Below are 16,783 nucleotides of genomic sequence, written 5' to 3' on the forward strand. Positions count from 1 at the left end.
GCAACCCCATCAGTATTCACTATTGAGAAAGTCATGGATGTTAGGGAACTTGGGGAAATAAGTAGTGATGTCTTGAGGAGTGTACATATTACAGAGAAGGAGATGCTGGAAGTCTTAAAGCGCATCAAGGTAGATAGATCCCCAGGACCTGATGAAGCGTATCCCAGGACGTTGTGGGAGGCTAGGGAGGAAATTGCGGGTCACCTAGCAGAGATATTTGAATCATTGACAGCCACAGGTGAGGTGCCTCAAGATTGGAGGGTGGCAAATGTTGTGCCTTTGTTTTAGTAGGACTGCAGGGAAAAGACTGGGAACTACAGGCCGATGAGCCTAAAATCTGTAGTGGGTAAATTGGTAGGTATTCTGAGAGACAGGATCTACAGCCATTTAGAGAGGCAAGGACTGATAAGGGACAGTCAGCATGGCTTTGTGATTGGAAAATCACAAGATGAGGGTAGTGCAGTTGATGTTGTCTACATGGACTTCAGCAAGACTTTTGACAAAGTTCCGCATGGTATGTTATTGCAGAAGGTTAAATCTCATGTGATCCAGGGTGAGGTAACCTGTCATGGATGCCTTCAGTTATCAAGCCAATGCAAAATTGGCTGGATGACAGAAGACATCCATCTCTGGTAGTTATAGAGGGTTGTTTTTCAAACTGGAGGCCTGTGACCAGCGGTGTGCCTCAGGAATCGGTGCTGGGTCTGCTGTTATTTGTCATTCATTGGAATGATTTGGATGAGACTTTAGGAGGCATGGTTCATAAGTTTAAAGATGACACCAGGACTGGTGGCATAATGGACAGTGAAGAAGGTTATCTAGGATTGCAATGGGAACTTGATCAATTGGGCCAGTGGGCTAATGAATGGCAGATGGAGTTTAATTTAGATAAATGCAAGGTGATGCATTTTGCAAAATCGAACCAGGGCAGGACTTTCGCAGTTAATGATTGGGCTTTGGGGAGTGTTATAGTATGATGAAGACACACACATGCCACCTTGGTACCATTACAATGTTTTCAAATTTCATGTCCTAACACTCGGGGAACCCCCAACATTCACAGCTGAGATGGAGATAACTTGCTGAAGCCTTTGAGCCCTGTTGACTGAGATGAGTGTGGCTGTCATCCTCTGGTGTTCCGAGGCCTATACGGCTCCAGCTTGCTGAGAATCTCCTGTACAAACGCAGGTTCATCCTTCTCGGCCTTACCTACAGAGGGGAGGAGGAGAGGCAGGCAGTCTTAGAGTCCTGAGACACTGGGTTAGCGTGCCAGTTTCTGTCACTGTGTCAGTGTGTGATGGCACCTTCCTCAATCTGGGATGAGAAGGGGCCCCTGAGGAGAGATCGAGTTGTCTCGCTCCCCTCTCACTGAGCCACAGCTGTCTAGAGTGCATGGTCAGAAAAATGAAATGAAGGTCCGAGCACCTGTCCAGTAACCACTCAGTGCTCTGCTGGACCTGATTCTCCGTGATGTTAGGCAACATTTCCATGGAGGAAGTCAAATGTTCATGAGCTGAAGCCAGAACAGAACTTGGATGAACTCCTTCACCTTTTGCTCAGGCGGCACATAACCTCTGACCTCTGTACCAGATGATCTGCTGCCTCTCACTGCATCTCCAATGCGGCTGATCCCTGAGGCAGGTCATCAGCACGAGGTTCGCGATGAGCCTGGTCTGCAGCAGTGCTCTGGCTCTCAGGGGCCTCGGCCGTCACATCCTCCATCGACTGTGCGGACATCTCTGTGATATGTTCATCACCCCTGTGCCTGATCCATAATACTAGTGGCAGACAGCCACCAGATCTGTGCTGCCACCAGATTGAGGGGAGATAGAGTCATAGAGTCACAGCTGTTTACAGCATGGAAACAGGCCCGTCAGGCAAATTGTCCATGCCGCCCTTTTTTTTACCACTAAGCGAGTCCCAATTCCCTGCCTTTGGCCCATATCCCTCTGTACCATATCCCTTTATATTTAATTATGGTGAGGTTGCCTTTGAATGCAGTTGTTTGACAGATAAATGTATTGAAAATGAGTTTGGACATTTGCAACCAGGAAGCTCAATTCACCATCAATCCAACAACAACTTTATTCCGTAGTTTCATCCCGCTGTTGGGAAGTTGTCTTTCAGCCTCCCGCACAATGAAATGCCTGTGTCCACCTCACTCCCAACTCCCAGCAGCTTCACACGATTCTGCCCCAAGTGTGGCCTCACCAACACCCTGTACAGTTGGAGCAAAATTTATCTACGCTTCTACACCGTTCCTCTTGTGGTAAAAACCAGTTTCCAATGAATTCTTCATTCCGTTCTGTACCCATAAGCTGACATTTTATAATTCATGTACAAGGACATCCAGGCGCCGCTGCAGGATTCTGCAGTCTCTCTCCAGTTAATTAATACTCTGCTATTATATTTTTCCTGCCAACGTGGACAACCTCATATTTTTCCACATTATATTCCATTGCCAAACATTGTGCTGACACGTTTAACATATCCATATCCCTCTGCGTCTGTTCCTACCTCTTTTTCTGTGATCAACAAGCCTGACTAAAATAAATTTGGTCCCTTTATCAAAGTCATTATTGTAGGTCATAAATAGTTGAGGCCCGAGGACTGAGCCCTGCAGTACTCTGCTAGTTGTATTTTCCAACCAGGAAATGACCAATTGATCTCAACTCTGTTTCCTGGAGTTAACCAGTCCTGTATCTTTGTGAATATAACACCCCAACACCGTACACACTCATCTTGCACAGAAACTCCTTGTGTGGCATCTTATCAAATGCCTTGTGGAATTGCAAATACAGTTCATCTACAGGTTCGCCTTTATCCAGCTTGAGCTGAGGTGTTATATTTGAATTTTACTCTTCTACATTTATTTCTTACCAACCAATTGCTCCTTTCACCAAAATACCGCAATCTGAATTTTCCCAAACTATTCATCTCCACTGCATCCTTGGCAATATGTTGCATACTTTCACCAGACAACTTTTAACCATGGCTATTTGAATTTCATTTCATCATCATTGTTCTGTATTCATTGATACCTTTACTTGGAATAAATCTAACAATCATAGATTTTTCCAATTGACTCGACCTGATATCCAGAAACTTTGAGGAAAATTGCTCCATATTTCCACAGTTCTTCCTGTGAAAGGTGCTTCCTTATTACTCTCCAAGTGACATAAATGATCCAACTCTGATATTAAACCCGAACCTCATCTTTGACAATGGTATGTGATGCTTGTTGTGTGAAATCTGCAGCTATTAACACAGTTATCACCTCCACCACATTGGGATAGAAATTTGTTTCTGATCATGGTGCAAGACAAGTGACATCAGTTCCATCGCTTCCTCTACACGTGGCCTGATCTTCAATTCCATAGACTGCAGTGAGACTGAATATTGGGCACTGAGTCTAACATGTAGCTGGTCCAACACCATTCCTTTTGCTGCACAGACCCACCCGAGATCAATTTCTACCCCCTTGTGTTTAAAGCTACGGAATGTTGAAGCTTACATTAAAAAATATCCAAGAACTCATTTTAAATCATTACATCCGAAGGGTTCTTTGTAGTGTTAGATTCCTTTCCATTTATAATCCAATACAAACACAGGAATCGTGTGTATTTCTCTCGCTTAATTCACATCATCTATGCAATCACTTGCTTTCTTATTTCCATAATTATGGAATATGCATATTCAAAAAATGCTTAAATGGTCTGAAATGTAAAGTCATCCATACCATGGGTTACATAAATGCACAGAACAAAGGCTAAATTACTTTGGACTGATATAAAACATGTCCCAGGGACATTAAAATTTGTGAAAGTTATCTGCATCATTGACTGCACTTTATTGTGGTTTGAGAAAATGTTAACATAGTTAAAGTTGGAGCCTTTGGTTTTCCAGTATGAGTCACACTGGCGCATCTCTGAGCCAGGCTGAGTGCAGTGGCCAGAACACCAGCTCTATAAATGTACCAGGTTCGAGCTTCAATCAGATAGTGAAGAATCCACTTGATTCCGCTGACCCAGTGCAGACTGAAGTCACGAGTGACAGCGAGGAATCGACAGCGAAACAACACAACTCACTCACTCTGTCAGCATCATGGAGTTGCAGCTTTTCACTGTGATCTGCAGCATCTTGCTGCTGGCTCCACAGTTCGGCATTGTGCAGACAGGTAATAGTCTCAAAATAGTCTAATTTGTGGAAATTGAGATTATTTTCAGAAATTTTTAATAGCAAGGATTAAAAACATTTGCCATCTTGAAGAAAAATAGTTGTGTACGGCCTTGAGGGACAAAGCCAGGGCTCAAATTAACAAGTCTTGGAATTGAATCTGAGCTGGGTAGTCAGGTTTATCACAACCTCCTGTGTTAACAGCAGAGATCGGCTGCTCCAGGGTTAGAATTTACTGTCCGATTTGCTGGTAAAGCAACAGAAATGAATAATGGAAAAAATGTGGAGATTTCCTTATTTGTTTTCACCATTCCTAGATGTGGTATTGCTGGAAGACCAACATTTGTTGCCCATCCCTAATTGCCCTTGAGGCAGAGCTTGTGAGCCACCTTCTTAAACCACTGCAGCCCATGTGGTACAGGTAGCCCTACAGTGCTGTTAGAGAGTTCAGGTTATTGACCCAGTGACAGTTAATGAATGGAGACCGAAGTCAGTTAATGTTGCAAGTGATTTGGTGTGGAATATTCAAGTGATGGTGTTACCATAGAACCACAGAATCCCTCCAGTGCTGAAGGAGGCCACTCGGCCCATCAATCTGCACCAACTCTCCAAAAGAACATTTTACCCAGGTCCACCACCACCCAGCCCTATCCCTGAAACCCCATGCATTTACCATGGCTATTCCACCTAACTTACTCATCTTTGGACACTAAGTGGCAATTTAGCATGGCTAATACACCTAACCTGTACATCTTTGGACCATGCATTTTATGCCCTTGTCCTTTTAAATGGCAGAGTTTGCCGGTTTGGAAGGTGTTGTTAAATGATTAATAGCAAGATGCTGCAGAACATCCTGTGGATGGTACCATGCTACCACTGTCTGCTAGGGATGGAGAGAGTGAATATTTAAGATTGTGTATGGGCTGCGAATCATATATGCTACTTTGTCCTGAATGGTGGTGAGTTTAGTGAGTGTTGTTGGAGTTGCAGTCATTTGGACAGCTTTCTGTCACACTCCTGACTTGTACCATGTCCAGACATGAGTTACTGGCTTCAGGATTCCAGTCTTCAATCTGCTGTTGTAACCATCGTATGTCTATGGCTGGTCCGGTTAAGTCTCTGATCAATTGTAAACCCCAGGATATTGATAGCACCGTAAGAAGCGATGCTAATGCTGCTGAATATCAAGGAGCAATGTTCACAACTGGACATGGGGACAGCATGGTGGCACAGTGGTTAGCACTGCTGCTTCACAGTGCCAGGGACCGGGTTCAATTCCCGGCTTGGTTCACTGTCTGCGTGGAGTTTGCACATTCTCCCTGTGTCCGCGTGGGTTTCCTCCGGGTGCTCCAGTTTCCTCCCACAGTCCAAAGATATGCAGGTTAGGTGAATTGGCCAAGCTAAATTCTCCCTCAGTGTCCCCGAACAGGTGCCGGAGTGTGGTGACTAGGGAATTTTCACAATAACTTCATTGCAGTGTTAATGTAAGCCGACTTGTGACTGATACACAAACTTTACTTTATATCAATTAGGAGCAGGAGTAAGTCACTTGATCTCTCTCAGCTGCTCTGCCATTCAGTAAGATTATGACTGATCTGCATTTAACTTCACCGTCATATTCCTGCCTCCACCGATATCCTTTCCCCTTTGCTTTTCCACAATCTTTCTGCCCCTGTCTTAAACATGTTCCAAGGGCTCTGCCTCAACTGCTTTTTGAGGAAGAGAATTCCAAAATCTTGCACCCTCTGAGAGAAAAAGAAACCTTCATTTCTGTCTGAAATAGGCGTCCCTTATTTTTACTCAGTGACCCTGAGTTCCAGATTTTCCCACATGGGGAAACGTCCTCTCCACATTCACCCTGTCAAGGCCCCTCAGCATAATACAACGTTTCAATCAAGTTGTCCCTTACTCCTCTAAATTCCAGGGGATAAAAGCCTTGTCTGTCTAACATTTCCTCTTAAGACAACTAGCCCATTCCATGTATTAATCCAGTAAACATTCTCGGAACTGCTCTTAACACTGCTCTTTCCTTACATAGGAAGACCAATACTGTACACTGCATTCCAGAAGTGGCCTCAACAATGTCCTGTATAATTGAAATATAGCCTTCCTATTCCTGAATTCAGTTCATCCTGCAATAAATGATAGCATTCTAACAGCTTTGCTGATTAATTGCTGCATTAGCATCTGAACATCTTGCAAGTCATGCACCAGGACACCCATTTCCTTCTCATCTCAGAGCACTGCAATCTCTCATGCCTCTTTTTACTGGTCCTATTAAAATGGACAGCCTCACATTTTTGCACATCATATTCCATTTGACAATTCTTTGCCCACTCACCTACTCTACCTTTTGTAGTCTCCTGATGTCCACTTCACACTTTACTTTCTGATCTACGTGTCATCAGTAATTTTAGCAATCATATCATCCAAGACATTCAGATCAATTGTAATGAGTTGAGGTACCAGCACTGATCCCTGTGACACACCATCACATCCTGTCAATCAGCTACTGATTTATTTATGCCTACTCCTTGTTTTCTTTCAGCTGGCCAATCTTCTATCAATGCTTTTTTGTTATCTCCCTACACCGTGAACTTTTATTTTTCACAATCACCTTTTCACTTCCATAGTCATTGTGTTGATATCCCTGTCCTCCCAATCCTGAACCATTTGATGTTGCTGTTCTGATATTCTATGTAGATCTGAGCTCCCCTTCTTGAAGCTCCTGCACTGTGACTTACTGAGGAGCCTGTCACCAATCATTAGTAAGAAGTCTCACAACACCAGGTTAAAGTCCAACAGGTTTATTTGGTAGCAAATACCATAAGCTTTCGGAGCGCTGCTCCTTCGTCAGATGGAGTGGAAATGTGCTCTCAAACAGTGCAAACAGACAAAATCAAGTTACAGAATACTGATTACAATGCGAATACTACAGCCAGCCAGGTCTTAAAGATACAGACAATGTGAGTGGAGGGAACATTAAACACAGGTTAAAGAGATGTGTATTGTCTCCAGACAGAACAGCTAGTGAGATTCTGCAAGCCCAGGAGGCAAGCTGTGGGGGTTACTGATAATGTGACATAAATCCAACATCCCGGTTTAGGCCGTCCTCATGTGTGCGGAACGTGGCTATCAGTTTCTGCTCAGCGACTCTGCGCTCAGGCAGCGGAACCCCCCCCCCCTCCCCCCTACCCCCCCAGGGGAAGAGATGTCACACCCCCCCCCCCCCCACCCCCCCAGGGGAAGAGACATCACACCCCCTCCCCTCCCACCCCCCCAGGGGATGATAAATCACACCCCCTCCCCTCCCAGCCCCCAGAGGATGAGATGTCACACCCCTCTCCCCTCCCACCCCCCCCAGAGGATGAGACATCACACCCCCCCTCCCCTCCCACTCCCCCCCCCCCCAGGGGATGATAAGTCACACCCCCTCCCCTCCCAGCCCCCAGAGGATGAGATGTCACACCCACCCTCCCCTCCCACCCCCCCAAGAGGATGAGACATCACACCCCCCCTCCCCTCCCACCGCCCCACAGGGGATGATAAGTCACACCCCCTCCCCTCCCCCCCCCTCCTCCCGCCCCCGACTAGAGGATGAATGACAGAGAGGCTCTCTCCGCTCTCTGCTTTTTTTTTCACGCCCGGGCGCGTTCTGTCAGATTTTTTCCGAACTGCGCATGCGCAGTTCGGAGCTCCTATCGTTCTGGCGGTGCTAAGCCCCGCCCACTGGACCGGCGCTGGAAAAAAGCGTATGGGCGCGCTGGAGCGCCGCCTCCGGGCTCGGATCTATTTGGCGCCCGCACCCGGTACTTAGTCTCTAAATGGTAAAATCGGGCCCATTGTCTACCTGGTGTCACTGGGGGTGATCACAAGTGGAAACTGGGCTGATTTTCTTCTTCCCAGCTCAGGGAGCTAAGACAGTTCTCACACACTTGATGCAGCACCAGCAAAGGTCAGCCGCCTTTCTGAATTCCACATTCTGGAGAGTGTTTACTATCCGGTAATGGTTTAGATTTCTATTGTGATATTATTTTCGTCATCATCTGTTTACTCTGATAATTTTTATGCATTTTACAGAAATTACATTAAACAATTTCTAATTTTCTAGTCAAAGAAACCTGCAAACTGCCGCAGGATAAAGGAATTTGTAAGGGACAATTCCATCATTATTATTACAATCAACGCACCAAGGCATGTGAGCCATTTATATATGGAGGCTGTGGTGGAAATGCAAACAACTTTATTAATCTGGACCTTTGCCTAATGCATTGTGAACCAAATAAATGTAAGTCTCTGTTACAGCATCTTTTCCTGTTCGGTAATGTGCAGCTTTGTCAACAGGACATGGTCATTTGAGGAAGAGAAAATGTGACAGGGAGGGGAAGAGTTCCGGTTTATTGGAATTGAATAGCTGAAAACCTGAACTGTCCAATTGGCTTTTTCAAACTATCAATTAAGGGAACAAAATATAAAATTGTGTTAATTCCCGTGTGAAATGGATTTCTGTCAATCTTATCATTCTGGCTTTTAAAAAAATATCCTCAAAATATTCTGTCAGTTCGTTCTGTTGACAGGTTTATATCTAATGATACTGCTTTAATATTTTCTGAAAACTAGCTTTACATTTTGTTTCTGAATTCACATACCCAAGAATGATTTCAAATTTGTCAATTCCCATCCTTTCATTGGGAATGATTCTAAATGGGAATCTGCTTCCAGCTCCACCTGTATTGATGATGCCCAATACATGATGAATATATTTCGTAAGATTAGGCAACCATGCAGCAATCTCCAAAAGACACATTACAGCATTATGAAATCATTGTGGCAATCAAATTGCCAAATGACCGTGATATCTTGCTGCCTGTTTGATTTAATATTAGTCACAGAGCCTTCACAGGAATGAGACAATTGTGACAGGGTCATTGAAGGAACATAATGGTGGTTTAAATAACAACACCAGAGGAGCACAGTGCGGGGTTAGAGGCTGCTACTGAGACTGCACGCGAAGTGAAGAAATTGTTTTCTGAACAGTCTGAGCATTCTAGCTTTTCTAGTGTGCTCCCTGTGCCTATCCAATATAGGAACATAGAACAGTACAGCACAGTACAGGCCCTTCGGCCCACGATGTTGTGCCGAACCTTTTCCGAAACCGAGATCAAGCTATCCCACTCCCTATCATTCTAAAATCTCACTGAGCAAATCTCTGGATATTGAGCCAGTGAAGGGTTCAGTTTAAGGGAGCAATTTGGAAGTGAGATTTCACCCAAGGACGTTCTGAATGATCTGATCTGCTCCAACAGGGTAAGCCAGCCTTTTCCTCACTCCCAATGCACACTCTCAAAAGGCCATCACGCATTCACAGGGTTACAGGCAACAGGGATCTCACACACTGCCAGCAGAAGGGAAATTCTCTCACACACATCTTAACATCATCATCTCTTGTGACTTCCTATACTGTTCATATCTTCAGCACTTACATAGTTCTGACAACAAGCAACCATCCTGCACTGCCAATTCCCACTGCTAGCTTAGATATAGCCTTCGTTCCGGATTCTTCCATCGGCTTGTCCTTCCCTTGTGCACAAGGTCTACCACTTGATTCAATATGGGATTCTTTTGTGCTGCGTGTTTCACCTCAGCAACTTCTCATCTTGTAAAAAGTATATGATCTGGATAATCTCATCTGGGACCTCTTTGTGACAAGGGAACAGAAGCCTAGATAATGCACTCACATTTGCATGCAGAAGGGGGCACTAGCATCATTTTTAGGGTTACCAAGTTTCATCACTATGTGTATGGCAGGAAGTTTGTCTTACTGATGAAACACAGACTGCTGACCAAGATGTTGGGACCTCACTCAGGGCAGCCTAGATAACACATCAGCATTTGCATGTTGATCTGACTGGCAGTAGCAGATTTCATACAAATCGCCCGACAATATCATAGAATCATAGAATCATAGAAACCCTACAGTGCAGAAGGAGGCCATTCGGCCCATCGAGTCTGCACCGACCACAATCCCACCCAGGCCCTACCCCCACATATTTACCTGCTAATCCCTCTAACCTACGCATCCCAGGACTCTAAGGGGCAATTTTTAACCTGGCCAATCAACCTAACCCGCACATCTTTGGACTGTGGGAGGAAACCGGAGCACCCGGAGGAAACCCACGCAGACACGAGGAGAATGTGCAAACTCCACACAGACAGTGACCCGAGCCGGGAATCGAACCCGGGACCCTGGAGCTGTGAAGCAGCAGTGCTAACCACTGTGCTACCGTGCCGCCCTATCAACATCCACCTCTGTAAATGAGCTGTAGCCATAGATGGAATCCCTGAGTGAGGTCCCAAAATCTTACACAGTTACTGTTGTAGGAGGCATCTGCAGCCTGTACTTAGCTTCACCTGGGGAATATGCACCAGCGAGGACCCCTCAAGACTCAGAGTCTGAGCCTGGCATTCAATGGAGGCATTTGGTATGACCAATTGTGTATCAAAGATACTTCTCATATCTACAGATAAGCAAGAGATACTGTCATTGATACTGCCATCAATAGTTTATGAGTCCCATGAATGACCTCAGCTGGGACACGTTTTCAAGTCTCGGCGCTTTCATGATGGCCCCCAGCTTCTTCAGCGCTTTAGGCACTCCTTCCCAGTCAATAACGTATCCTAAATATTTGACAGAGTCCTTGAAAATCTCACATTTCTCTTTCCTAATCTGCAGCCCATGTCCCTGCAGTCTATTCAATGTCTCTTTTAATTATGGTCACTAGTCCCAAAGTGTTCCCCCACTAACACTTCAGTCACTTGCCCTGCCTTACTTCCCAAGAGGAGGTCAGGTTTTGCCCCTTCTCTAGTAGGGCCATCTACATGTCGATTAAGAAATTTTTCCTGAACACACTTAACAAATTCCTCCCCATCCAAGCCCTTAACACTATGGCAGCCCCTGTCTATGGTTAGAAAGTTAAAATTCTCCACAACTCGATTATTTTTGCGGCTTTCTGCAATGGCCCTACATATTTGCTCTTCAATTTGCCACTGATTATTTGGGGCCTATAGTACAATCCCATCAAAATGATCACCCACTTCTTGTTTCTCAGTTCCACCCATATAGCCTCACTGGACAATCTCTCAGGAATACCCTCTCTAAGTACTACCATGATGTTTTCCCGAATCAGAAATGCAATTCCCCCTCCTCTCTTGCTTCCCCTTCTATCCTTCCTATCGCATCTGTACCCCAGAACATTGAACATCTAGTCCTATTCCACCCTCAGCCATGTTTCTGTAATAGCTATGATATCCCGTCTCATGTGCCCAACCATATCCTGAGTTCATCTGCCTTATCTGTCAGGCCTCTTGCATTGAAAATAATACAGTTTAATTCATCAGCCTTCCCTTGTTCTCTGCCATGCTCATGCCTGCCTTATCTATTTTACTTGCTCTCTTTAAATTCTGTATTAGCATCAACGTCCCTTTTGTCTCACTACTCTTAAGGGCCCTACCCACCCCCCCCCCCACCCCCCCCAACCGACAAATAAGTTTAAACCCTCCCAAGTAGCGTTAGCAAATCTCCCCAGCAAAGGAGTAGCCTAGTAACAGTTTGTTGCACCAGCAATACCCAACAGTTCATCTTCGGACTGACTCTTGTTCATTTCTGCACCATTTTTGTACCACATGGATAATTTTTCTCTCATTCAGCTTTCCATTTGTTTTTTGCTTTTTGTAATGTGGCCTGAAACTAATTTCTTTTTCCTAACAGGAACGTTCGATGTGGCCGTTTTTGCCGCAATTCCTGCACGTAATGTCTTTGCACCAACAATCTGCTGCTGAGTGTCCAGTTTTTGCACGACCGATGGCAATTACAGGTCCTTATCTGTGTTCAGTTTTTGGCCAACGTCTTATGGTTTCCTGCATTCAAACTCAACTTTTGAGCCTCTTTGGCTGCTAATTCCATGGATACAGCAACTTCCAAATCTTCCTTTATGGTTCCAGTTGTTTTCTGTTAACAACCGCTTTTGAATAACCTTGCTCTTTAAGCCACAGACTGATCTGTCTCTAATGGTGTCATTCAAGACATCGCCAAATTCACAGTATTCAGCTAGTCTCTTCAAGGTAGCTACAAACAGTGTGATTGATTCACGTCCCTGTTAGTTATGCTTGTGGAACCTAAATGTTTCTGCGACGACCAAAGGTTTTAGTGAATAGTGGCCCTGCAATATTTCCACTATTTCATTGTAGGTTTCATGCCTGGCTTTTCTGGTTGTCATGATGTGGAGATGCCGGCGTTGGACTGGGGTAAACACAGTAAGAAGTTTAACAACACCAGGTTAAAGTCCAACAGGTTTATTTGGTAGCAAAAGCCACACAAGCTTTCGAAGCTCTAAGCCCCTTCTTCAGGTGAGTGGGAATTCTGTTCACAAACAGAACTTATAAAGACACAGACTCAATTTACATGAATAATGGTTGGAATGCGAATACTTACAACTAATCCAGTCTTTAAGAAACAAAACAATGGGAGTGGAGAGAGCATCAAGACAGGCTAAAAAGATGTGTATTGTCTCCAGACAAGACAGCCAGTGAAACTCTGCAGGTCCACGCAACTGTGGGAGTTACAAATAGTGTGACATGAACCCAATATCCCGGTTGAGGCCGTCCTTGTATGTGCGGAACTTGGCTATCAGTTTCTGCTCAGCGACTCTGCGCTGTCGTGTGTCGCGAAGGCCGCCTTGGAGAACGCTTACCCGAATATCAGAGGCCGAATGCCCGTGACCGCATTCTGGTTGTACCACACTTCTCAGAAGGTTAAATGCTTTTTCCCCTATTATGCTCAGGAAAGCTGAGACTACTATATATGCCACTATCTTGTTTGCTTGGACAAAATAGACGATTCTATCTGTATATGAGTTCCATCACCCCTTATTCCCATCAAACAGTCCCATGGCATCATGGACTCCCATCATTTTTATTATGGAAAGGGCCTGTGTGAGAATAATGTCATTCTTTAGCACTACCTTGCATCTTTACTCCCCAAAACAAGTTAAAACAAAGCTCAGCCTGTTTCTTTCATCTGGACTCAAAACGTCAGCTCTTTTCTCTCCTTACAGATGCTGCCAGACCTGCTGAGATTTTCCAGCATTTTCTCTTCTGTTTCTTTTCAAGTTTTCCAAAACCCCCAGTTCAGGATCTGTTGTTGTGGGATGCTTGGTACTCACGATGCTCCCGGAATTGTTACAGGTATTTTCTGGCAGAGGATGTGGCGAGCTGTTTTCCAAAGTTGTTTTCACCAGAATCTTTGATTCTTTTTCATTCCCCCAGTGGCTTCGACCATTGTTTGGTTCCCTTCCGTCACGTACCAACCGACTCAGGAACAGCTTCTTCCCGGCTACTGTCAGACTTTTGAATGGACCTACCTTGCATTAAGTTGACCTTTCTCTACACCCTAGCTATGACTGTAACACTACATTCTGCACTCTCTCCTTTCCTTCTCTATGAACGGTATGCTTTGTCTGTATAGCACACAAGAAACAATACTTTTCACTGTATGTTAATACATGTGACAATAATAAATCAAATCAAATCAAATCAAAAGCTTTCATGTAACGATGATTTCAATTGTATATTCTTCTGTCGGGTGTCTACAATGCTATCGGATTTTTACCACTTTTCTTTGGTATTGCTGCAAATGTGGTCCGACCACCTCATCGCTGGTTTTCTATGTGCTGGTTTTAAAAGTTAGGCTGCAGGCCTCGAAGGTTCAAACAAAGAGCTTCATTGAAAGGATGTTAACACGACAGGCTAAGATGGACTGACCATTTGTCCGCACTAATGGCCAATAATGTTATCAGTGATGTCAGGTGATTGGTCTCTTCAAGTGCCCCTGTTCCACTGCAAAGCTGCTCATGTGGAAACACTAGAAATAACATGAATAAAGAACACATTAAGCAGAGTGAGAGATTAGTGTTTAAACAGAGACAGCATGATTAATATCCCTGTTTACTTCGGTTCTTTTAACATCTAACTGACTGTTGATTCAGAAACGTTTTAACTAATTAATATGAATCCATTTGTGTCACTTCTTCTTTCCAGTCTCAGAAATGCTTAATCAAGGATGAAAGCTAGCAAGGTAAGGGCCTCTTAATAAGAACCTCTTAACTGTGTTATCATGTGAATTGTTCTCTTGGAGGGGATTTTTGTTATCAGGTTGAAGTCAGTTTAGTTCACATTGTTATAACTCCCAGTGGAATCTCAAATATTAATCACATTCAATGTTCCGAACTAACCTGAGGTGCATCTTACCTTCACCTGCAAGCTCAGGTGCACTGAGTGGTAACACCACCTACACTAGTAGGTCATAATATAAACCAAGAAATAATGAGGGCTTGTCCTCTTTTTAGGGTATAATGAGGGCTTGTGAAGAGGGCAAAACAGTGATCATGGCTGATTTTAATACGCATATTGACTGGATTAATCAAATTGGCAAAGATAGCCTCGAGGGAGATTTCATAGAGTGTATGAGGGATTGTTTTTTTAGAGCAATAGGTTATGGAACCAACAAGAGAGCAGGCTATTTTAGATTTAGTATTATGTAACAAAGAAGGGTTGATAAATAGTCTTGTTGTCAAAGATCCTCTTGGAAAGAGTGATCTGAATTTCAGATTCAGATTGAGTGAGAGAAGACAGAGTGCCATACTAGAATTTTAGCCTTAGGCAGAGACAATTATACAAGTCTGAGGAAAGAGTTGGCCCAAGTAAACTGGGCACAAATAATTGAGGGCCGGACAGTTGAGGAACAATGGTGTATGCTCAGGAAGATATTGAATACCTTTCAATTCAAATATATTCCTGAGAGAAAGAGGAATTGTAAAAGGAAGAAAAACGTTCCATGGCTAGACAAGGAAGGCAAAAAGGGCATAAAGGCAAAAACTAGGGCATAGCAAACTGCAAAAGCTAGAGGCAAGCTGGAGGATTGGGAGAACTTTGAGGTTCAGCAAAAGGCTACTAAAAATAGAATCAAAAGAGCTAAGATGAACTATGAAAGGAAACCAGCAGAAAACATAAACACAGATACCAAAAGCTTCTACAAGTATATAAAGAGGAAGAGAATACCTAAAGTAAATGTTGGCCCTTTAGAGGACAATACTGGTGAGGTATTAATGGGGAACACAGAGATGGCAGAGGCACTAAACTAATGTTTTTCCTGTCTTTACAGTAGAGAATAATGAAGACTTTCCAAACACTATATTTAATAGAAACATGGAAACATATGAGCAGGAGGAGGCCATTTGACCCTTTGAGCCTCCTCCACCATTCATTATGATCATGGCTGATCATCCAACTCAATAGCCTAATCCTACTTTTTCCCCATAACCTTTGATCCCATTTGCTCCAAGTGCTATATCCAACCGCCTCTTGAATACCTTCAATATTTTGGCATCAACTACTTCCTGTGGTAATGAATTCCACAGGCTCACCACTCTTTGGTTGAAGGAATGTCACCTCACCTCCGTCCTAAATGGTCTACCCTGAATCCTCAGTCTGTGACCCCTGTTTCTGGACTCCCCCACCATCAGGAATATCCTCCCCGCATCTACCCTGTCTAATCCTGTTAGAATTTTATAAGTCTCTATGTGATCCCCCCTCATTTGTCTAAACTCCAGCCAAAACCATCCTAACCTAGTCAATCTCTCCTCATACATCAGTCCTGCCGTCCCCAGAATCAGCCTGGTAAACCTGGTAAATGCAGAGGAACTTGGTGCAACAACCATCACCATGGAGAAGGTATTGAATAAACTAATGGGATTAAAGGCAAATAAGTCTCCAGGACCTGATGGCCTGTACCCTAGGGTATTAAAGGAGGTGGCAGCAGAGATAGTGGCCAGCATTTTATCGCCCTGCCAGCCACAGGAATCGGAACAGGCGAAGGATGGACCATGGAAAGCTCCATTGACCTCAAATGGGATTTTCCAGTTTCAGGGTAGCGCGGCCAGAAAATTCCACCCACTGGATGCATTAGTTGTGATATTTCAAAATTTCTCGGATTCTGGTAAGGTCCCGGTGGATTGGAAACATGCTAATGTGATGCCCTTATTCAAATATGGAGAGAGGCAAAAAGTAGGAAACTACAGGCCGTTCAGCTTGACCTCTGTGGTGGGGAAATTGCTGGAATGTTCCTATGTTCCTATGTAGGAGAGGAATATTCTGTGCACCAATAAACCAGAAAAATGCCCCAAGATTTTTCACAGGAATGTATAAAAATAATTGAATGCCCAAAGCAAGGAGAAATTCTCAGGAGTAATTTGCAATGGATTTTACGAGATTTTAACTGATTTTCAGCAGAAACCTAGGTGGTTAAGGCATGGCTGCCAATAATGGGGTAAATGTGGTGGGAATGCCCAAGAGTCAGGGGTCAGGAATGGAGGGGCTGAAGGTCAGTATTGGCTGGGGTGCTGCTTATGATTGGAGGAGATTGCAGAGATGGAGAGTGATGAGGTTGTGAAAGGATTTAAAGAGAATCTCCCAGTATCCACTCGCCACTTAGCCTCATAAATACCAGAGATAATTAACATCTTTGTTCTTTTCACAGCAGTATGTATCTTTT

The 16,783-nt window shown here is 44.1% G+C and overlaps 1 protein-coding gene across 1 annotated transcript in view; it reads left to right on the forward strand.

The window, feature by feature from the left end:
• Window positions 1-16,783, forward strand: part of LOC144504280 (actinia tenebrosa protease inhibitors-like) — a 56,194-nt gene that overhangs the window by 35,008 nt on the left and 4,403 nt on the right. The window contains exons 7-8 of the mRNA XM_078229382.1: window positions 8,288-8,464; window positions 13,345-13,419. Coding sequence (XP_078085508.1) covers window positions 8,288-8,464; window positions 13,345-13,419 — 252 coding nt within the window. The remainder of the gene's footprint in view (window positions 1-8,287; window positions 8,465-13,344; window positions 13,420-16,783) is intronic.

Source organism: Mustelus asterias, chromosome 2 (assembly GCF_964213995.1).
Source record: "Mustelus asterias chromosome 2, sMusAst1.hap1.1, whole genome shotgun sequence".
In the NCBI taxonomy this organism is placed as follows: domain Eukaryota; kingdom Metazoa; phylum Chordata; class Chondrichthyes; order Carcharhiniformes; family Triakidae; genus Mustelus; species Mustelus asterias.